Source organism: Daphnia magna, linkage group LG2 (assembly GCF_020631705.1).
Source record: "Daphnia magna isolate NIES linkage group LG2, ASM2063170v1.1, whole genome shotgun sequence".
Classification (NCBI taxonomy): domain Eukaryota; kingdom Metazoa; phylum Arthropoda; class Branchiopoda; order Diplostraca; family Daphniidae; genus Daphnia; species Daphnia magna.
In genome coordinates this window covers 17,534,457-17,559,057 of record NC_059183.1, presented here as the reverse complement: position 1 = coordinate 17,559,057, position 24,601 = coordinate 17,534,457, and the positions used below count along the sequence as shown (strand labels likewise).

Sequence of the window (24,601 nt, the reverse complement as noted above, 5' to 3'; positions counted from 1 at the left end):
ATGGGATGAGCTACTATACGGCCTCGTCAATCTTTTCTTTCTTTTCCTCCTCTTAGACCCGGCTCTTGCCACAATCGGGCGTGGCTCGTGTCATCCTTTTCCTTTCTTTTTCTATATCATTTGTGATGGGCTTTTAGTTGTGTCAGGCTTCTCTGTTTTGTTTCAAACTACACGCAAGGGTTTCCTGCCTATTTAAATAACAGAATTCTCTCTTGTTTTTTGGGGGATTTTTTGTGCTAAAAAGAAACAAGTTGCGTGAAAATTTGTAATCAGCTCACGCCAACCGTCTCAGCACACAGCCAATATTAGCTACATGCTGTTTGATATATAGTCTGTTAACAAATAATGGTTCGGCAAAAAGACGTGACATCCGTTCGAAATTCTGGTTCGCTGCCGCATATATGCATGAGGGCGGTATGTTTATCTATTTTATTGTGTCGCGCTTATGGGCCTATTGTTATCTTTTTGTTGGATAGGCGTCAAAAGTTTAGCTATAGCGTATGGTGTGCATACACAAATGGCTTCTCTTGTCTTACGGATATCTATAAGCTCGGCGTTGGCGTCATGGATGCGCGTTAAGCTATTACATCAACAGCCCCAATACGAAAGCCTCGGTGAACACGGAACGATGAATGAATCTGAATGATCAAAGTCTAATAATTAAAAAAAAAGAGGGGGACAAAAAATGTGCATAGATTATGCGAATCAAAAGAGACTCAATCCTCGTCTCAGTCGAATACGTGCTGGACATCCTTTACTAGGCTATTTTGCATTAACCGTCTACATTTAAATGACGTTCATCCGTACCACGAAAGGCGGCCACACGTAAGAAAATATCTTGGAAGTGGCCTGCATATAAAATTGTATAGTAGGAAAAGAAAACAAAAAATCTTTTGCGTTTTTGTTTATTTATTCAACTTTATTTTGCTTTCAGGTTAGAAAATAAATAGGGTGAAGAGACTTATCTCGGTTTTATATCGTATTTACACACACGCCAATAAAAATCCAGAGCATCAAAACAGATTTACGTAATCCGAGAAAGAAAAAAAAAAGGTGAATCAAAATACCCTATCAAATGCAATAATGCAGCGTTGCAATTCTCGAACGTGCTGTGGCGGGATTCGAACCCGGGACCCACCGAAGCATAGCCGCAGCTCATTTCATTTTGCGATGTATAAAAATTGAAGCTGTACACTTGGAAATGCCTACTCATTATCCCCATCGTTTTTTTTTTTTGTAATCGATTTTACGATATTCTCATTAATTTTTATGATTAACTTTTTGGTGACATTTAATCATTTGCTTATTATTTTTCATTCCGATTTTTCCTTTTCTGCTTTCCAACTTGAATTTACATAAAGATCGCAGAAAAAACGTAAAGCAAATGCCAAGACGTTGAAGGCAAACAAACACTAAAATGAAAGCATCATTGAAGACGTATCGTATCTATTCTATGAACGATGCTGACGCAACGAGCTCTTCGTCTACGCAACAAAAAATAAAAGGCAAAGGCCGATTGTGCGTCACTGACAATATCACGCGAAAACAGTGTTAAGCTAGATACACTGAAAAGTGCATCACACACACGTCATTCCATTCGCCTGAAATCTCTCTCAAGAAGACGTCAAAAAGAAATCTCTTCAAAGAGAACTATATACGTGGCTATTGACAACGTTCGTGTTGGTCAACAGTGTGTCTACTTTGCGCCCTGCAAAGATTTGATGATAAACATTTTTCTTTTTCAGCGTCGCATCGATTTTCAAACAGTCCTGACAGCATCTAATTCAGCCGATTTCTATACATGATGATAAGCCTGAAGAGTTCGGACATTTATACATCGCCCTCGATGATTTCAAATTCCCGCGCTACTTGCACAGGATTTTGTACCGAAACATCTAACCGATAGTGTACAGGTTGGAAGTTTCGCGAAAATGTGCTGTGCGTCTCTTCGTGAAAAGACGTCATCCGATCTAAAGTGGCTTCTGTCTCTTCTTTTTCCGTTCTTTTACTAATGTAAATAGGAGCCTCTTAGTTTTGATTCTTCTTTTTCTTTTCTCCCCCTTTTCCCGTTGTGTTTCGCTATACTCTTTGAAGTTGATCCCTCAGTGCATGATTCTACAGAGTCGAGTCATCGACACTGATGCGAAGGGATCAGCCGAGTCATCGTAAAAAATAAAAGACGACGAAAACGTAGAAGTCGGTAGATGAGCTGAAGGAAAAAAAAAAAAAAAAAACTAAATGCAAAAAAAGAAAAAGAAAAAAGGGCTTTGGGAAAATATAGGGGGATGAAAGCGACGGCAAGTTCGGCAGTTTCCTGATTGAATTTCCATCGCTGAGCTGACGTATATATATAAAGACTCCGCCCTTCTTTCCCTATAGCTGATAATGAAGTTATCCTATATACTGCACCAACGATTGATACTATTTATTAGACACGCAGTCTAATTCCTTTATTGTTTTAAAACGTATAGATTCTTTTCATTTTGAAATTGCTCATTTCTTTCTCTTGTTTGCCCGTATTTTCCAGGAAGGAAGAAGCCCTAGAAGTGGCATTCCAATATGATTGTATCGGATGCGCTAATGACATTATTCTGTACACGGGGAAAATGAAACCAAAGATTCTTGACACAACAAGAGCCATTTTGATTGATATACAATCAGTTTCATTTCTTTTCGCATTTTTCTTGAAGCTGACTGATTCAAATGGCATATTTTTCCTCCTCATAAAGAGGCAACTACAGAAATGCAGCCAAAGAAACTGATGAGCTATGGGCATTCACTAGCGGAACAATTGCTTTCAATCTCTAGCCGTCTGTACCAAATCCGCCCACGCGTATAAGAGGGTTCTCTATATATGTGCGGGACTATACATCTATAACGATGTATATACCACTGCATATGTAGGGGACAGGACAGGGACAGGCGAAAAGAAAAAAGGGAGCATTAGATTTCTCTTATTAAGCGGCAGCGCGCGCTTATCGTTCGGCGTTCGTATTGATTCAAAAGTCTCCGACGCACATGAGACTATTAGCGTTCAGCGCCATCCAATTGTTTTGAAGCTGCATGTGCAAGAATAGACTACTCGGTGCGTGTATATATGCAAGCAAAAGCTGTTGTATCGCTGTAGCTTATTAATAATTTCTTTTATTGTTTAGATCGTCATTGATTTGACGTCATTATTTCATCACACCGACTGAGATGATATTCCGTTAGTTATATTTGTCTACGTCGCAATGATCTCTGTACGCAATAGACACAACAGTGTCCTTCTTTATGGAAAACAAATGTCCGTTTTTGGTACATTACATCACCTCCCAGTTTTGCTTCGTGACATTCTATTTGATAGCGGGGCTTCACGTTTGTCGTTTGGCGGACCCAGGGACTGTGTACTTTTTCATTTGTTCGTCTTTTTAGAGCTTCAATTGTTTCTTTTTTTTTTTTTCTTATTTTACGTGTATACAGAAGTTAGTTTGAACCTACGCTATATATCACTGTAGAGTCTATATAACTCTCGAGGAACAAGTAAGAGCTGCTGCCTAACAGCATCTAATTCCTGAGACCTGCAACGTGAATATAAAGGAAGAATCCTTTCTGTCTAATGAAAATCCTCCTGTGCCTTGCCCATTCTTCTATTTCTTATAGGTTCTTTTCTTTAAAAAAAAAAAAATCTTTCGTTTTTTTATCCCCCTCTCTCTGACTATACGTGAAATAGACCACAACTGATGTGGGGGCGAAACAAGAAACGAAAAAAAATGACTAGCAAGCAGCGCCTCTATGTTCGTGTTCTTCACATTTTTGTCTTTGCTCTTCTTTTCTCGTGTGTTCGACCTTTTATACAGAGACGGTCCTTCCATCCCCCTTGTAGTTCCATATTTGCTTTCTATACACCCACTTGAAAAAAAAGGGGAATCGGCTTTAACAGCGGGTTTCGTGACTTCAAAAAAAAAATGGCAAAGTTCGGCGAATAGTACAAACTATGCCACGTTTAAAAACCTCCACACCAAAATAAAAGATAAAGAAAAAGAAAAAAAGGGAGGGGGGAAGTATTAGCATGAAGTGAATGACAACGCAGTTGCAACTGACAATGAATAAACTGCCTTTTCTTGGCCACCATTTGCAACTAAAAATGCTCCTGCGTATAAATCACGCAGCTCGAGAGACTGAAACGCATTGAAAACATACACACAAAACGTTGACCCGTCTTGGCCATATATGATGAACATAAACGGATATAGATTGCAGAGCTTGCAGAGCTGAGTCACGTCTCTTTCAGTCCCCCCCCCTCCCATTTTTTTTTTCACGATGCGGATGTGAGTGTCTGCAGTCCTCGGCAGACCGGACGTGGCCCCGGAACGAAATGTTCTCAATCATTTGGGGTGTCTTATATTGACCTGTAATAGCTGTCCGGCTAAAAAAATAAATAAATAAATAAATAAAAAATACAGCAACGTCAGGACATGCGACGTTGCAATACGTGTCTGTTTATTCGCAAACGGTTGACACTTTTCTTTTTTTCATTTTGTTTCCGCCTTATTTCAAAACTCGTTTCTTCTTTCTTTCGCTCCTTACATATATACCATCAGATTGTATCGTATAATATATTTTTTTTTAATACGTGGATTGGTGATGCTGTGACAGTCGTTGCCTATCGTCGGGAAATATTCAACCGATCGTGCCGGATGCGATTTTTTCTCCGGGACAACCGCAGCGGCTGGATGTCATTAGATTATAGAACACTATTCAAATCCTACAATATTGACTTCTGTAGTTGTACGTAATCAAACCACTTGTAAAGAGGTCCATGGTTTCTATCACACACCACGGATGAATGAAGATTTGAGGGAGACGAAATTCAATCACAGTTCAACAAAAGAGGAAGGCATATCCAACAACAGGCAAGTTGAAACGCCGCAGGGTCGTGTCTTGTGATACAGCACATAATCCAACATTGAAGGCTAAACAGCGTCTCGACAATCACGTTGGACTCATGTTAGGAAACCTTAACCGAGTCAACAATATCAGGCACTATCGGCCCACTATAGACAAAACATGTCGCAGTTTCCAATCACGCAACCCAGGCAACGAAAAACACGGAAGGTGCTTTTCTTTAGCGCAGCAAAAAACGGACCATTTGTCAAACGAAGCCGCCATATTGGTCATGGACGCGTGAATTGTTGGATTGCTTTATTTTAGGCGACGTTGAAGCACACGAAAAAAAAAAAAAGAATGCTGTAACTATAGAAGTATCTACGTAAAGAGGTTACACAATAAGGGAAGGCTTAGAAGTTATGCCATCCACCATTGGTGATAAAATGTCGTAATGTCCTCCTTTCATTTCTGATACCCCGTCATTCTAAAGATAATAACTTGATTGATTCCAAGAAGGCTCTAGTTTATCGTGCATCTGGATACATTCTTGATGGTTTTACATCAAAATGCGGCATCAGAGGAATATCAAAAGTGTTCATTTCTTTAGGCGGCTGGCTCCTATTACATCACCAATCTCTCTTTCAAATGTCAGTCGTATATATAGTGGCGGTGACAAGAAGCACGTATCAGAGACACATTGGCTGCTGCTAGTGTCGGCAAAGGCGGATATTTATATCTTGACTCGACACTTTCATTGTGTTTATTCTTGCTGCTCCCCACTTTTGCTCAGCTCCGCTATTGCGCTCTCGTGGGTGTCATCGACCTTCCTCTCGCTGGCGCTTCTTTTCTCAACGTCCACACCGAAATCCAACAGCAATCACGTACACTGTGTGTACCACACGGTAAAAGCCGTGACGCTTTTCAGGTCGACCACAAATCGTGACTAACGGCCTCACGTTGTACACGACACTGTTGGGATAGGCCGTGCGCATTGCATTTAATACATCGAATGAAGCGCAAATGTTCTTGTACAATGTCATGTTGATAGGCATTTTCTCACAGGTAAAAAAAACAAATAACGTTGTTTTTGAAACGTCTGACATGTCAGCAATGCTCAGCGGGAAGTGGCTGATAAAAATGTTCGATGGATAACCCAATTGTGTGAGGGAAAAAGTCGTCAGAGTGACAGTAAAATACAAAATAAGGAAAATGCAAGGAATTCTATTGAATCAGAAAAAGAGAGAGAAAAAAAAAAGAGGTAAGCCTCAAAAATGCAATCCTCTTTCGTATTTTAACACAGGCAACTGACATATCGTCTATTTCTTTGTGTGGGAAGGTTCCACAATTCTTGTGTTATCATCGCGTACGTATATTTGTTAGAAGAAGAAAAAAAAAAAAAAGGGAAATGGCTGACGCCAACAGAGAGATCTTATTAGGCTGGTATTCTTCTCTCCGCAAATACGCAGTCCTTATACATCTCAAGTCAGCTTTATGTGTATACATAAATAAAAAAAATAGATGTACTGCTGCGTGTATACTGACATTTTCACACACGATATCTTCTTTAGTCTCGTATAGAAGAATAAAAAAAAAAAAGGGGGAGGAGGGGAGGACAAAAAATTGAATTTTATTTTAAAGCTTCTGGGTTAGCTTGCCTCACGGGCTCGACGTTGTCATCATCCGGACCAGAAATTGGATTTCCGGGCTGATGCTGGATAGCTGTTGTTATTTGGAATGTACTGTATAACAGAGGGGGGAAAAAATGGCCACAGGCAACCGCACGCGTATACAAGGAGAATGTTCGCTAGAAATGCGTAACATACGAACGACAAAGTGACGCAAGCTGTCCGTTATACGCCGTGCAGTAGTCAAAGTTAAAACATAGGGTGGAACTATAGTAAACACGGACGAATGAACATATGCACGTCATTCTGCTGTTATTCGAAGAGAGAAATGTCAAACAATTTGTATGGGGATGTTCGCCGGAAACCCTTGGCATTGATTCGCAGTGCACGCAATTCTCGTTCAAATCTAAAAATAAAGATGATTGATTATCTCACATTTCAGGGTGGCTGCAAGGCCTGATCAATCCGTCACATATTTGCGGTGGACGTGAATTGTTTCAGTCGACACAAATCCAGGCGATCGATAAATGTATATCACATGAGGGCGTTGCCATGTGGACGTTTGTGCTTTTGATTACACCAACATCCTCTCATCTGCTGTCCTTACTCGCTCTTTTTGGCAGTTGGTGAAAGATGCATTTCTTCTCCTCATTTCCTGCCTTTCTTCGTCACACGTTTTTAGTTTTCCCACTTTTTTTTTAAGGGGGGTAGGGGGGGCTTTTGCTATCCTACTGACTGCATTTGTTGTTGTCCTGCCAAATCATCGGCCTCTTTCATTTTTTTCCTCTCCCTTCTATACTTCTTTTGAGCAAGGGCTAACCCGATAGAGTGTGAAAGCCTCGACGTCTACATCAGTGCGTATAATGTGGGACGGATCAGTGGAACCCCAGAAATACTTAGAAGCGGCGCGGGACTATAGCTCACAACTTGTTCCTTAGTCGATGTTCCTTTTTTTTTTTATTTCTTTGATTTTATTTTTTTCTCTTGTATCTGCCGATCGTCAGCCAAGGGTTGCCGACCTATTTCCTCGTCTTCTATTGGAAGAAGGGAACTGCTATAATGAAAAAAGGCTATAAGCGGGTTTTGCGGCCAACGTCGACTGCCGCGAAATGGAGTTAACGGTGTGAATAACGGGCTACTGATGAAAGCAACTGATGTATACTACTAAGCTTGTATACGACTTGCAAGAGGAACGGGGAAATAGAGGCTATCTATTATACGAAACGGGGCTAACCAGAATAATCAGTTGGTGATATACATTTGCCATTCGGGCGCCTCCTCCGCTACGTCCTATACCTCTTTTTGGTACACCAGCTCTAATACATGCGCTCACAATCGATAATGTTGCAACTATTCTCTTTCTTTTTTTTTTGCTCGTCAAACTGATGCAATAATGGCTGTGTGGCAGTCAGACTTTTGGAAATCAAGAAAGAGACACCCAATGTGAGCACGGAACCATCGAAAAGACAAAAGGAAATAAGAGGATTGTTGGGTAGGCGGTGATTTATACAGAGATGTCCCAGATGTATACTGTGAATTTCGTGAATTAGCATGAAGGGTGAATAGCAAACGATTTAGAGCCACAACGACCTTTTTTTTTTTTGTCTGAACTTGTGTAACGACACGCGACAGTTAAACACGCCAACGTGTAAAGTTACGTAACGGCGCTGTTCTTTTTTTATTCCACGTCGGGCAGTTTTCACCGAATGATGTCTTTTTCTATTGGATTGTGGGGCATATATAGATATGCATATGGATAGATGCAAGTATTTCTTTCGATGAAAAGACATGTAATAGCCACTGAAGTTGGAGCATCAAAGTGCTTTGTCTTCCGCCGAATGAAGGAGAAAGAGCGCAACTCAGAATGATGTAGACAACGAATCAATCGAGGGTATCCAAACACATTCTTCTATACATGACGCAAGAATATCCAAAAGCAAGTCGCAAAGCTTCTTGATGCCAGAATCCATCCCGTCATGTTCGTTTGATTTATTCTTGATGTGTTATGTTTGGTAAGATGGCTAGCACTTCATATTTTAAACGTCTCGAAATTGATGGTGAAACTGTAATGCAAACTATACAGACTCATTAGTGTTTTGCGCTACTGCAAACGGATGATGAAAGCGCGCGCGTGATTTGCATGAATGGAAGGAAAGTCCAGTAGCATATCAAAAAGCAGTCGTTCGTTTGATTTAGATACCATTTGTATAACAATCGTGCATCATTTCTTCACGCGGTGCATACTGTCGTTTGAACTCGTTAAACATGGATATTATCAAAGTTGGGCTCGTCGGACGTTAGGAAATAATTAACACGCGAGACATGATTTCATGTCTCAAAAGAAAAACGTTACGTGGACCAGTCACACTTTTTGTTGTTGTTTTATTTCTATACTGCATTGAGGATATATCGAGCGTGTAGTTCCATCTCGCTTTTGATTGAAATGATGCAGCAACTCGACCGTTTGTTGTTGCGTTTTTCTGTTTGTTTGTTTGACTAAAAGTTTTGACGTTTACGAGGGGGCTCAGATCGGTTTAAACGTCTTCTTCTTTATTTTGGGGGGCTTTATTTTAATGACTTCTACTTTGTCTAGTTCCGTATAAAGCAGCTATAGGCTCCAAAACGAAACTTTCTTTTCCGTTTAACAAATAAGTGAGCATCTTACATGCTAGCGAACATTTCCCATGCGCACAAAGAAGGAAAAGCAAAGAAACATCTGCATTAGTTTTCCTTGGCCGCAGCTTTTCCTCAGAGTTGATTGACTATCTTTTGAAACACAATTACGTGGGATGACTTTCTCTTCAAAAGTCTATTTTCTTTTGTTTTTCTTTTAAATTGACACCATTTACATTCCGTATATAGAATGGGGGCGTACATGTTTCCAATGTAGCCTACACTGTGTATTACGTCTAGACGAGGGTGCCGTTTTTGCATCAATAGTTTATTGTTTGTCCCCTTACAAAACCAATTCTTTTATTTCCAAAGAAATGCCAGCGTATATGCTTGGAGAATACACGAAGTGTCTGACTGCTGGCAGTAGTGCATCTCTCACCTACGCAAAGGCAGAGGCAGATGTAGATTCCACGAACCCAAGTGTTCCCGCGTGAGTATCGAGCTCTACTCGCTTGTACACGTCCATAACACAGTCTGCGCTTTCGATAAGAAATGAGACACTGGCAATGCGGCGGTGCACTGCGGGACTGGGGAGCTCGTATTATAAATAAAACGTCCGCATATGAGTACGTGTACAGGGATCAAGACATCAAAAGCCGGATTCTGAAGCAAAGGACATTCCATTTTCGAAAAATGACGCTCTAAAATATAAGGCTATTATAGCGAGTCTGGACTTTCTAGCGCGCCGGTCCCGGATATGACACATGTCGACATGGTTATTGTTTACCAGAGTTTATGCCGTATAGACTGCAGCATAAAATGACGTGCGGGTGGACTCGAGGCTATTCACATTCCAATGTCTTTTCATTTTTCAAAATTTAAGTGAAACTAAATAACGATCCGCACGAAGTGACCTCAAAGTCGTACGACGGGAGCGTAGGCAGAACGGCTACTGCCATGTAGCCGTACATTATTTAGATTAATGATAATATCAAAGTTGTGTTTGCGTATGAGGGAGAGATAGTTCCAACTTTAATCCCCTCGAGAGCTTCAGTGAGTGAGCAACGGAACAAAACGAACAAACACGGAGAAAGATCTCCATCATCGGGTATAAGATGAGTAAAAGTAAAAATAAAAATTGGTAGCAAAAAAGGGGAGAATGTATACGTAATAGAGAAGCTGCAAGTTATACATCAACCCTTTGAGAGGAATAAAAGGAAAATTAGAGAGTAATAGAACTCGGTATTTAATGAATTGAATGATTCATTGCATTTTCTAATAGAGATACAACATTCTGACGAGAGGAGGTAAAAAAAAAAGGCAAGCAACGCCGTGCATACTTAAGTAGCCCTGTGGTCTTTGAATCGGGAACGATCTAGAGCTATAGGAACAACTCAGCCAATGTGAGAACATGACAAAAAAAAATAATGCAAATAAATACAAACATTAAAATCTAAGTTTTTTTTTGTATTGCTAACGTCAGTTCTCAACATGTTTCATTAAATATATAATGGAAGGGACATTTAGCTGATTCGGTACCGCACGGTAAACTTGATCCATCAACGTGCAACTCCAATCCTTCCGATCTAACTGTAATCAAGTCTTTAACAGTCAATCTGCATCTGTTTTAATTCCAAGTAATTGTTCGTGTTCTTTTCGTGAAAATGAAATAGTATACACATGACAAAAGATACGGCGGTCAATCTGTAGCCAATCGATGACTCCGCATACCTCGTGAAAGGATTCCGGAAAAAAAAGAAAAGAAAGAAAGAATACGAAATGCAGAAAATGGCATTGTGCGGAGGAAATAGCCTACTTGTATAGCCAGAATTCGGCCAGCCGAATAGCAAAATAATTACGATGCCTCACGGCGCACAGTGCCGCTTCACTTATTTTATTTTATTTTATTTTTTTGCTATTGTATCCCGCTCGCATATGTGTCTTTCTCTGATCGGTGTATATCCCCTACATCCTAGGTATGCTACCCATTATACGCTGGACTGCATTATGTTCCAGTATAGATAATTCCATGCTGAGCTACGAGATATTTAACCAGACACAATGCGGTTCATCGTGATCGTCTTTAGTTCTGCCGTTATGTAAGCACCATCGGTATATAAGGCGATATTTCACGTACAATACAAATGTATCTGCGATACTGGCTCTTCTATACGTATATGATCACAGTTTCATTCATACTTTGTTTCCCCACCATCCGTTAAATGATTGACCTTCTGAGGCAGCAGGCTCAGTCGTTTATCAGATTGTTATACACACAACACTGGGAACAAACCACGTGAAAACATATCGACGTTTGTTTCGCGTGAACGGACATTGTCCAACAGCCACAACGACAGGTGCTGTTACTTCTGTTCAATGTCACGTGTATACTGTTGATGATGCTCACAATGTTGCCTATACCCGCAGTTGTCCTAGCGCACACACCTGTTTAAACAGATGTTTAATCTACATCCTTCATACATGCAAACACGTATCGTATGAATATTGTAGAGACATCAGACGGTTGCACTGCAAGTGAGGGGATATGCTCAACTCATCTTCAGCAACTATGAAAGACATAATCGGCTTTTCAATGTGTCCTGGACACCCAGTTTCTAATGTCCAAACCAATCAATCAACTTCAACGGTAAGCCAGGGGTGTCTGATGCTCGTCGATGGACCTCCCCAGGTCAGAGGGTTGACTTTGTTTTGTACGCAAGTTCTGATCTTAAACAAAGTTGGACAAGGTAATGCACTTTCTTCTTACAATATATGTACATCAATACATAATTCGTGCCATTAACTCTCGTCTGTTCGATAATCCCTTTTTTTTTCCAGGGAGCTTTGCCAACGTTGCATAGTCTATTCTGCCCTTCGACGAATTAAATCCACATCATTAACCAGACTATAACTATTGATTCTGTTTGTCTTCAACATCGACGTGTGGATCAAGCGGAAGATGTGCATGAAAGTATGGATTAAAAAAAAAAAAATGATTGAATTGTATAGTAAAGTGATTGAATAGTCTAGCAAAGTTTCCCCGTTTCGGAGAAGGGATCGGCACTGCGTCTATTTTCAGTATAATGAATGCTACACAGAATTTGGTGTGGATTTGTCCTTTTGATGTTGGTCTTTCCGTTTCCCAGGAGTGTCGCTCGACAGTGTACAGACAAACTAGTTTGGAGACGGTAGAGATTTGATGATGTCAGAAGGGAATGATGCAACATTTGTCTATAGACGTAAGACCATAGGAAAACTTACACTTTGGTTCGTTTATTTACTGGCCTACTTTTTGCTAGTTAGCATTTTTAAAGAGATGCCTCTCTTTGGGGGAAGCGTCATTTGTAGTTGTATGTTTGGGTCATAATGATGCTTTCAAATCACCTTTAAATCTGTGTGTCATAGCATTTTTAAACGACCCATGCCTTTCATACTGGGGTTGAAAATAACGAGTCGGAAATGTAACTTACTGCTGCTAAGTAATAGATTTATTTCTTTTATATTATTTTCGCACCACTAATTTGATTTATTTCGACTTCCCCGAGTGCCACCAGCTGATTCCTTCATCGAGTTTGCCTTGCCTACAGACTTTTGATAGGTATACGACGTACAGTTCCGCCAGAGCGTCCAACGCGTCACAGAGCCACTCAACTTTTTCAGACGAAAAAAAAAGAAAATAAAAAAGAATAAAATAAAAAAACTAAAACTAAAAAGAAATTCAATGGAACGAAGAAATCAGCTCATAAGTTTTTGGCCTGGTTTCCTACAACTATATCATATAATAAACCACGTGGCCTCAAAACTCGTATTCTTGCGCCGGCCTCACAGATCCTTCTATATGCTATCTGCTTTCCCATCTGTTGGTGGCCTTAGTATTTCAAAGAGGGAGAAAAAAAAAATAGCCCAGCAGGGTTACTCTCGTAATACGGTTGAGATATACGAACGTATACAAGTGTATAACCTGGTGGTTTATTGCTATTAGAAATTGGCTTTTGCTGTAGGGAAGGACTTTAGCCAAGAAAACGCCAAAAGCTGCTTAGATCAATCGATATAAAAGCAGGTCCATGTATAGGTATGCAACACAGACACACGCTAAATGCCATATTGGAAAAAATATATATATAAACATTATCAAGTAATTGAACGACTTGTTTATTTTCATCTATTTCTTGTTGAAAGATCAGTCAAGTTTCCATGCGAGTGGAGTAAATCGCTGCACGGTGTATGGGCAATACGGACCGACCGACCGACTTGTACCAGCAATTTTCATTTGACATTGATCTGTAATGGATGTATCGTCTTCATTTCATGTCATTTCCTTGCCAATTATTCATCACGATCACATATTTTATTTTATTTTTAAATAAAGGGCCATTTTTGGTGAAACTTGGAGGGCCCTTGTTTATAACATTTTTTCAAATGTACACTTTCAAAGCACAAAAATTGATTGATGTGCATAATCGAAAGGGAATAACAAACTGCTTAAAAAAAGGCAGCATTTTCTATACAACATGATTCGATTTTGATTGATGGGCTAGTTATTTACAACAACAACAAAAAAGAAGTAGACAGAACAGTGAAAAAGACCTTGTCATCCTTCTTTTGTCCCGGATCAATATATAGTTTATATTTCAAAACGACAAATGGAGTGGAACAAAATGAAAAGAACACCACCTAATATTTCCTCTTCTCTTTTGGGAGTTGAAATTGATGCGAAAATCTCGCCTAAAACAAAAACACCAAACCAAATAAGGAAAACGATGTGAATTGCCAAGGAAAACGCAATAGCCAAAATGGAACGATCGGCCGGATTTTCCGAGCCCTGGATGTTCGAGTTTGCAACGTATCAGAATAGAAACGAATCTCACAACTAAAAAGTTTCTATCGCCTCAATCTCCCCCCCGAAAAAAATTTAGAAATATCTCCAACTCTGCCGTTTTGCTATTCAACCAAGGGACGGCCATTGAAGCCGAAGGAAAAGAAACCAACTGGAGGCTGCACGTTCGGAAGAGCGGCTTGTACTGCGGATGCCGGTCTTGATCGAGATCCGCACTGCTGTTGCAAATCCCACGACTCGTTTTCTCCCCTTGTAGATAAAACTCTCGGTCCCAAAAAAAAGGGGAAAAAAAAGTTTACATTTCGGAAAGGGGAAGGAAGGGGCGACATCTGCGATGTGTTGGGCCCGCTGGCAGAAACTTTATATTTGGGGTGACGCCCGTCATCAGCGCGATCAATTACATAGACGACAGGATGATAGATATAACAAAATCTTGATTCATTTGATTACTTTCTCTTTCGTTGCCGGTTATATCCAGGCGCTATCGAATAATACGCATCTCAAAGAGTCTATAGATTATTTTAAAAAAATGAGATGGGACTCGTGTCAGTCCTTGTTATCTATACGTATCGTCCTTGTGTATAGGGCCTCATTAAGGAAAAAGAAGGAGAGCTAAAGAGAAACTAGAAGGAAGGACCCATTCATTCGGCATCAGTGCGTTCGTGTATATGAATTATGTAAGGCAGCGCTCAAAGACGGAGGCGTTACAAACTTCAAAAAGCAAACACACACAGCGATTTTATGCGGTCTGCGGCTTTCTCCTTTTTTGTGTGTTTTAAACAGAGTCTCAAAAGATTTTCCTTCACGGTGTAGTAGTTATATAATAGACTGATGAATTCTTCCATTTCGCTTGGTGTTTCAATCGCTCATTATCGTCGGATAATGCGGACAAGAAATAAGGAGCCCGGCTCGAATGCACGCGGGGCACAATTAAAAAATAAATCAAATGGGCATGAATGGATTGATGGGGACAATGAGCGAAAGGCGGTCGTCTAATGAGTTGCAACGCCCATTTCGCTCCTCAATTGACGATGTCGTGAAACTCAACAGCGCATAAACTTTTGGTCAAAGCAAGCCGATCGGAGGGTTGACTATAGATGACAATTTTCCAAATCAATCGCAATCACAAGGCAACGGAGCCCGTATCGTGTTACACGCACAGCAGCTCTCACAAGCTCCTTTTGCCATATACACTATCTCTGCTTTGTCGATTTCTCGCCAGACATGTTCTAGATATATAGTTTTGCTTTTGAGCTCGACTCGTTGGCATGTATACCATCCGGGTTGTCGTAATTGCGACTCCGCAAAGTCTGAAATTGACTTAAAGTCAGACCGCTATAGAGCCTGTCAGCTTCAATGATGTGTGTGCTAAATAGTATCCACGTTGCGCGTTAAAGCTGCACAAGATGAAACAAATGAAGTCCTGTTTTTGAGACGTCCATTAGTCTCTTGGATGTATCAAAGGTCTGGCGGTCCCACACGTCCAGTCTTACGGTTAATTATAGCTGTACTTCACTAGTATAATACTTGAAACTACAAGTTTGAAATGTATAGTTACATCTTTAGCTGTGTGGATTATCAAAACGACTGTGTCCAATAAAAATTGGATAAGAACAGATCACATCCGAAAAAAGGAAAATTCATACAAGAACCATCGTCCAGTTTCTACAGAAAATCGATGTGTCACCAACATAAGCATTATCCCGTTTGTTATAAAGACATCATATGCTGACCCACGTAGTTTATTTGCATACGCTGCACAAAGTTCACATCGTACCCAACGACTCTATAGATTTTCAACATCTACTGCATTACTTTAACCAACGAATGCATTGCTCTGTCTGTATATTCCTATCGTTACCCAATCATTTTAAGCCAGACCCTATCGCCCCCATCGGATCATCACGGGACCCCCAAATAAAAAAAAGAAGCCCAACAACCTGTGAGTGGAGAAACGATTTGAACGAGTTTTGTCTGGCAATGTTTTACGGTTCACGTGACCCATAGATACGGATGACCACAAAAGTCCGAACCTCGGGAGAACCCTTTTAGCCATTTGAGGGACTTCTTCTACGACTGATGATCTATTGGGATGGACGTATCTATGCATAGCTTAAAGATATACTATAGGCTATACTTTATTTGTGTTGTATGTACGTACGTGCATCCTGTAAGCAGAGTGAATGTAGAGAAAGAAAATGCAAAGAGCTGTATTCACTACGTATAACATGATGGCCGAGTCCAACAACAATAAAGAGATGTTGGGATGGTCAAGCAACGTGAATGTAGTACGGCGGATGTGTGGCGTAGAAGGCTATTCAATCAGATGGATGGGATAGAACGAGCGATGCGGGGTTCTATACGCGCTCCATGGCTCGTGAACGAATGCTCGTCTTGGTACTCGACGTGGTACTATAGGACGTATTTATTTACACTTTTGCTACAAAAGAGAGAGAGAGAGAGAAAAAAAAGAGCTCTTTTCATAATTCACAGTCTGTCTATGTAGCATATACGTGGCATTGAATGTAATAAGATGGATAACACGAGCGTGGACGAAAATCCTAAGGCCGTCACAAAAACGGACAGGAAGAATAGCTCAAAATCTTCAGCCGCGTATAAGTGTGTTTTTTTAAATTGTATGTGATGTACGGAGTAACATTCGTGAGTGGGGGAAGAACAATTGTGGCTATATCTGATGCGCGTTCATCTTCATTTTCTTATTATTGTACAACGAGGAGTTGCGTGAAAACACGGCGACATTTTAATGGTAAATCGGGTGGATTTAAGGGACGCTGGCCATTTGTCCCGTCCCGGCTTATTGCAAGTCCTCTAGGAATATCTATAAAAGAGAGGAAGCTGCATCCCTTCATTATGTTTGCCTTTCTTTTTATCATGTGTATGATTGCTCCCCCGTCGCCAAGCGACATCCTTTTTATCTGGTTCTATATAACGTTACATTAAGAGCTTAGATATAGATATATATATCAAGAGAATCGTTGGCTTAGACAGCATCTTAATAGCCGACACACATACAGTATGTATGAAGACCTCTATAGCTTTAACATCTCGAGGAGGGAAGAAAACCAAATTAAGGTTTATTGCTCTATTATTTGATTATCCAAGTTGTTTTCTTTTTTCATTCTACCTTTGGATATTAATTTTTAAAGCAGCAAGGAACTTGCCTTTTGTATAAATATCTATTTAGAATTTAATGTCAAGCGTTTCTTAAAACGAAGCCTTTTTTTCGAAAGGCTTTTTGAGGATTTTCTGGTGATTGTTAAACAATTTGGAACATTTCTAGGGTAGATACGCTTACGTGTTCCATTGAAACCTTGTATTTTCCTTATACGTGTGAGTCAATTGACAATTGAAAAAAAAAAAACGTTTCAAAAAGTGAAAAGAAAAACGAAAGGCCTGGGTACACACAGTTGAAAGAGACTAGTATAGATTCAGTGAGCGGGGAAAACAAAATATGGACTGACTCTATTCTCCGTCGAATGGAGTCACCGAGTGAAGGCGAACCGTAACAATCCATTACTCCTTCCCGAATTTTTTGTTTTTGTAGCGACTAACAAGCTTAAATACAAGCAATAATATCAAGTGGACTGATGCTTCAACGTCTAATATGGTAGAAGCACAGAACAGTTGGCCCGCCCATCTATTTTTTTCCCCATTCGTCCCGAAAAAAGTAAGAAACAAATGGCATATTCTAACAGATCCGATTGAATGATGAATTCCCAAGCAAAAAAAAAGATCCACCCAACAAAACATTCGAAAAAAAAAAGAAGAAATACAGGGACAAAGAAATAATAAAGATAGATTGACTCGATTCTCTTCTATAGTCTTTGACTGACTCGCTGCTATATAGATCTTCCTAAATTTTTTTTCTTTCTTTTAGTGGAGATTTCCCCCTTTTTTTTCCTTCCTTTTGTTTTTTTTCGCTGGTCTTTTGTACGCATTTATTTATTTTTTCCTGACAGTTGTGTGTCTTTTTACATTTGCAAGCCACTGGCAAAATAGGACTGACTAGAGGAAACAAAACAATGGATAGGTTTTATATAAAAATAATTAAAAAAAAAAAAGAGGAATTGAGGAAGAAGAGAGAAAAAACAAAAAAAAGAGGGAAATGAACGCAAACACAAATGAAGCTAACCCACCGGAAGCAGTCCGTTCCCGAGATTCCGCAGTCGGCGGAAGAGGGAGGGACAGATCGAAGGAAGGGCTTCGATACGGTTGGATTTGCGTCTTATATAGTTACTGGGAAACTCATTAAAGAAATCTATACTGGGTACATAGTGAGAAAGAGGATGCAAGGTAATTTACAGCAAACGGAACGAAAGTGAAAGAAACAAACCTATCAAATCAAAAGGGGCAGCACATCTTTTTGAAGCTTAGAAAAATGGGAAACGTGGAAATGCAAAGAGCCGCAACGAAATTGGAATTTGTGCGCCAGAATCAAAAGAGATTAGATGGCGTCACCAGCTCCCTCTTCTATTCGCACAGAATGAAAACTTCTGCCCTTTTACCTTCTATAGTGCCTCTAAATGTGCCCACACAGCCAATCGAAGGCTATATCGTTCATGTTCGCAAAAAAAAAACGTGCAAAAAAATGAATTTTTTATCGGATATTATGTTTGGTTGACTTAGATTTGAAAATTAAAAATGAGAAAGAAGAGATCAAACAAGGAAGGAAAATGTACATATTATTTTAGATAAACGAGTAGACTACGTATATTTATTGGTTGTGACTTACGATGTGGTAGAGTAGCCAAGACGATCACGAAGAGGTAAAGCGCTTTACACAAAAGCGATGCGAGCTGCTCCATTTTTACAGGCTATACCGTGCTAATGCTTCTTCCCCCCTTTTTCTTTTTGTTTTTGCTTCTCTTGCTGACTCCTGTCCGGGATGTGACGTTTATAGAAGCTTTCCTTTTTCGGCCTGCAACAAAAAAAAAACAGGGAAAACGCATTTTATACAAACGGTTGAATAATCATTTCATCTATTTATTTCTTTTTATTTAAAAAAGAAGAAGTTAGAAGGCAAAAATTCTAGTATAAACGTATGGAATGTGTCTGAATAAAAATCATCCAGCATTTTTGTTTTTTCCTCTTTTACGTTATTTCTATCCTACATGGATGGTATCTTCCTCTGGGGTAGCCCAAAAACCCCCGTTTCCGTTACGTGGAGATATAGACACAGCGTTGGTTTCTTTCTTGTAATTCTCGAGAATCGAGAATATTATTTAGAACACAATAATCCTGCTGTGCTGCCTTCCTCCGCAAAATACAAAAGATAAAATATAAAAAAAGAAAAGAAATAAATGGAAAGGAATTTTCTTTTGCTCTGTCTCTTTCACGAATGGCTTCAGACTATTGATCGACGAGACATACGCGCCTATATCGAATAAAATGTTCCAACATTGCATTCTCTCTCTTCCTCTTACAGACTGTTGATTTCGTCTTTCTCATCTCCATTTTTTTTTTTTTTTACCTAATTTACTTGATTACTCAGCTTGTTTCTTTTTTTAACCATCCAAATTGTGGGAAATGACGCCACGATTGTTAAGTTTAAAAGAGAAATGCTAAAGAAAGAAGAGGGGAAAAGGAAGCTAATGGTATATAGATTTAATAAAAATCTAAAAGCGAAGGTAATTCTCCTACTGCCATAAGTAATTGAGTGTCTTTTCCTGCCACCGACGTCACAGCCGCAACGGTTTTTTAACCAAATCTTTTAGCCCTGCTGCAAATAACATCAGGTCGATAATTAAATCTCGCACTCTCTTCGCCCTTTCTCTTCCGCTGTATACGTGCAGCTGGAAAAGGTGCACGCACAACGGCGCAAAGTAAATATATATACGTCTCGACAGAAGCGCAAGAACAAACAAATGAAAAACAAAACAAAAAGAAAAAACTTCTTGTTAAATTCAAGAGCAATGAAGCAGAAACATTGATAGCATCTATACACAGGACGTTGAGACCAAAACAAGTCCAAAGCCAAAAGTCAAAGATCATGTGCCTCAACCTTTTTTTTGTTTTTTTCTTTTCAGAAATTAGATTCGTATAAACTTTGTACAGTATAGTCAACACGCACCTATTATTAACAACTAGAGATTCTTCTTCTTCTTTTTTTTTATTTTTTATTTATTTATTTTTAAATATTCTTTTTTTTTTTACCCAGTCAGAAGGGCTGGCTGGATTTACAGCTATAGCGCGTTTTCCGGATGAATTATTCAGAGGTGTCACTCGTGCATTTATGTAACGCACGACTTTACTTTAAAATACACGGACATAGTTGCGTCTTCTATAAAGTACATTTAAAGGCCAGCCACATGTTTATTGTACATCAGTTGGAAAAGAAAAGAAAAAAGAATTTGCCGCTTTCGTCAACCGTTTTTATTTTATATAGACGTTTTTCTTCTTCACTTTTTTTTTTTTCACTAATACTAGTGATGCGGAACTGACGTGCAACCGGGGAAAGATCCGGCAGAAAAGACGCCACAAAAACCAATCGATAAACCTCGCCCAGTTGGATCACGCAGTTAGCGGTTTGGCTTGGGTTTTTTTTTTGATTTTTGTATTTTTAGATTGTACTTTTATATTACGACACTAGTTCCTCGTTCATTTCTATTTATTTAACTTTATTCTTTCTTTCTCGGCGTGCCCAGTGACATGTGTCTGGCCAAATAATTGGACATTTACGTCGCGTGGCCAAACAAAATGAGTGCGCCACATCACCAATGTCCAGCCTAAAAACGAGCCGCCGCTCAGCTCTGTGTCAATATTTGGATATTCTTAGGTGCAATGAAGGTACTGCACCTTTTTATCTAATTCTTGTTCCCCTCCATTTGATGACAGCCCTTTCTGCTGTTACGTTGCAAAGTATGCGAAAATATTATTTCTGGAAGGGCGAATATATAGAAAGGAATTCAAAATATAATTGGATGTATGCAAAAAGGAAAGTATATGGCTGTCAAATTTTGTATACGCCAGCAGTTCTATAGAAAGTAGATTAATAGTCGAGAATAAAAAAAAAGAAGAAAAACAAAACAATCCTCTGCTGCATATGTATAACAGCGTCACGATCGATATTCCAGTGCCAATCCCGAAACTCGTATATGTATCTGCGTCTTTAATCGTGTTTACATTCGTCAATAAAGTGTCGTCTTCAAGGAACGTCGATAACAGATGAAAAAAAAAGAAGTCTAAAAACTTGTACTACTCTTGCTTTACAAAATCTTCAAAAGACATTCTTTGCCGCGGATTATTTGATGCGGGAGCTATTCAGAGATGCGAAACCTAGTTACGTGATCTTTAGGATCAATCCTCATATGTACAATATCCCAAATAATTTGCCAGACAATCTTTAATAATAGTTTAAAAAATAGAAACACATTTACAACTAATACGTACGCAATATTGAGGAAAATTCTTATTTTTTTTCCAGGGCAACAAGGGGCTAATCAACTCAGCGAATAATAGCGTCAGGCTAGGGCTGTTATGTTATGGCATAGCGGTTCAATCGAGTATAACAAGCCGTAGGTGGGCATATATAGTGGATGGATATATATATATATAGGGGTGGACTGTTTGGTACTCGCTTCGGGAATCGATGGTCCGACGCCCTTTGTGAATAGTCCCGGCTGTGTGGGCGTTATATATATAGAGTTAGTTATACCAGAAGAGAGGGTATCCTCCTTCCACTTGCAAACTATCACTCGGTTACATCTCCATAGCTTTAAATAAAAGCGAACGGCCCTCCTTGATAAAGGAAACTGTGGGAAGGTTGGCCTGATAGTATAACTTGCGGTTTATTGTGTTCAATCGTTTATCAAAATGAGGGGCGTGAGTGTCTCTACTCTAATATTACATAGATAACCTTTGAAGGAGCGTCTTGTTGTTCACGTTTTTATCGGATGATTGTGAATCGTATGTGATCATAGCTACTATGCGTGTCTGGAGCTTTTTTTTTGGGGGGGGGGGTGGCGTCGATAGTTCGTCTATATGTCCTTTCAATGACAGATGGTCGTGTTAAACTACAGGACTCGAACGTGGAAAAAGAAAACTGTTGATTCACGCGCAATCTTAAGCCAGTCGCGGTCTCACGGTACTCTCTAGATATCTATCTAGTCTGCCGATCTTTTTATATACTTCATAAATATATAGAAAAAGACAGGATATGAGAAGGGGGGGCTATATCGGAGTCGAGCCTGTGATTTATCTAGCCAAAAGTTTTTTTCTTTTTCTTTTATCTATTATCCAATATACTCCCGTAGGGTACCACGGCAGACGAGGCAATCAATCGAAAGTAGAAGATAGAAATAGAATGTTATACAGGACCGTATTGATCTCACCTGTTCGGTACGGTTGTCCCGACAGGAACTCGGGAGAATTTGTTTTGTTTTGTTTTCTTAATTTCAAACTGTCTCTACCACACACTTGCCACCATCAAGTCTTTCCTGCTTCTAAACGCTTAAACGTTCCAACTGTTTGTTTGTTTTTTTCTCATCTTTTTCTTCCAGACGAACTGGGTCATATCGTCGAAACATAATATTGGACTCTGCTGCTGTGTGGGACGTTTCAAACTTTACGAAAAGGTCAAAGATGTCGAATAACAGAGCGTCACTATATGTACGTTTACACTAAATTTAGAATTCTGCTGTTTTGCCCAGCAAAAGACAAACGTTCATTTTCTTTTCGTTTTTTTTCCGAAGTGAAATCAAAAACGGCCAAATTCCCAACGGCTGCATGTGATTGCTCGTTTGTTTTCTTTTCTTTTTTTCCTTCGTTTTTAGGTTTTCACTTTACGTTCGAGTTGTCGGGCTGTTGTTGACGTAATTGGAAAACCGTTTTTCGCGGTAGGACAGCACCGGCTGCTCCGTGTCCGAAAGAGACAGCGGGACGAAGGGTCTTCCTAGGAGGTTATTACAACACGAACTCAAAGCGCTTTAGAGTGCGTGAATATATAAATATTCTTTAAAAAAGGAAGGAGGAAAAAAGGAAAAAAGAAGGGGGGAGCCAAGTGCTTGTTCTGGATCACGTAGAAATAAGGACGTGAATTTTGTTTTCTACTGCCTACAGTGACGCCAGGTGCGAGATCTTGCACGGCTGGCCAACATCGATTCATGTGCCTGCTGTTGCTGATGTCCAAACACACTTAGACACACACACAACACACACACACTTATAAAGACAGGCGAACTTTACGGGGAGAGGGGGGGGGGGGTCCAGCGCTATTATTTTCTTCCAATCAGCTGCAAGTCATGGCAGTTTCTCATTCGGATGGGTTCTTTCTTTCTTTTTTTCTTTCCATGAATGTTAACTTGTTTCTCGCCTATTGTTTTTTATATAGTTGCTGCACTTGTATTCGAGAAACGATTTGCAAGTCCTCTAAAGTTGTTTGTTCGTTAGCAAAGTGACCGAAAGAAAATGAAATAACACTGGACTCGACTACTAAAATGCGTGAGAAAAATAGCGAGAAACAAGAGAAATCATCCAAACAAAAGCACCTTTGGCAACTGGATCCCCCTACACGTGAAAAGGACCAGCTGACGCCAAGGATTCGGAGAATACCCAGCGATAATCGACAAGCAAAAGCCAAAGACGATCGCAATTGAAACGGAAATATTGTTTCCTTTGATACAGCAACACGAAAAAAAACAAATTCTGGAGGGATATGTTTTCGAGATGATGAAGGAGGAGGGAATTAAAAATATGCGGCAAGGTGAGAAAAATTTAGTTTGGCGTCTATTAAAAAAACCGACCACCAAAGCAAAATGAAAACTCGAGATTGAGTTATGACTTTGAAGCGCGTCGCTCCGTCGAATTAATACAGCCGCCTTGACGTCTAACACAGACAAACGATCCTCTTCTTTTCCCTTTTCTTTAACTAGAGAGAGAAAGAAAAAAAGAGTCTGGCTCTCTTGAGCTCTGTCAAAGCAAGCGGTGGCAGATGAAACAATTTAAAAAATAAAAATCAAAATGAAATAAATAGGAGAAGAAAAACAAAAAAAAACTCCACCGGAGTTTTTGATGATCCTGGAACAATAGTGAAGCAGTGATCCCTGGATGGATGATGGATGATTTTCAATCGAATTGTTAACAACACACACCGGTAGCACTGCGTTTCTTGTAACTGTTCACACTTTGTAGTTTGGAACGTCGAGTTCTGCAACTTGCGGCCAACAGTTGAAACAATAATGGAGACGAATTATGTTTTATTTGGTCGCAAAATTTGTGTTGAGTGTTAGAAAGCGAAAGATCCCCCCACCGGCCGGGTGTTGTGGTTTCTCTAACCGGGACCGTTCGCTATCCGCAGAGGAGCGGAGAGAACTGGCCGGATTCAGTTCTCGATCTGCTCCTGCTATAGAGAAAATTGCAGCACCACCAGCCCGGTCTAGCAGGCAGCAGCTGACGGACAGATCCTCCTCCTCCTTTTTCCCGTCGACTTGTGTGTGTCAGATGAGAGCAGGGCGGCAGTGGGATGATGACGGTAGGATGTGGCGGGTGGAAAGAGGAGGAGCCGGCGTGTATCTACACGCACGCACACACGGGACGAATCGATGCCGCACCCGAGTTCCTCTCTCACCCATTTTAGCAGGATCTCCTTTATACCTCTCCTTCCTTCCTTCCTTCCTTCCTTCTATCCCTTCGCCTTTGC

At 40.0% G+C, this 24,601-nt stretch overlaps 1 protein-coding gene across 6 annotated transcripts in view; it reads right to left on the bottom strand.

Annotated features, from left to right (window-relative positions):
• LOC116917186 (neuronal acetylcholine receptor subunit alpha-7) overlaps nucleotides 1-24,376 on the bottom strand; it is a 44,422-nt gene extending 20,046 nt beyond the window's left edge. For 5 of the 6 annotated variants that reach the window (XR_004391042.2, XM_032922559.2, XM_032922562.2 and 2 more), the window contains exons 1-2: nucleotides 23,963-24,376; nucleotides 18,698-18,883 (exon numbers count right to left, since the gene is read on the bottom strand). Coding sequence is in view for 5 of the 6 variants with exons in the window: in XM_032922559.2 (XP_032778450.1) it covers nucleotides 18,698-18,770 (73 nt within the window). In the remaining variant the exon portion in view is untranslated. Of the gene's footprint in view, nucleotides 1-18,697; nucleotides 18,884-22,295; nucleotides 23,155-23,962 lie in introns of those variants that run through there. The other variant, XM_032922560.2, reaches the window with a different exon arrangement.
• Nucleotides 24,377-24,601: the final 225 nt, after the last annotated feature.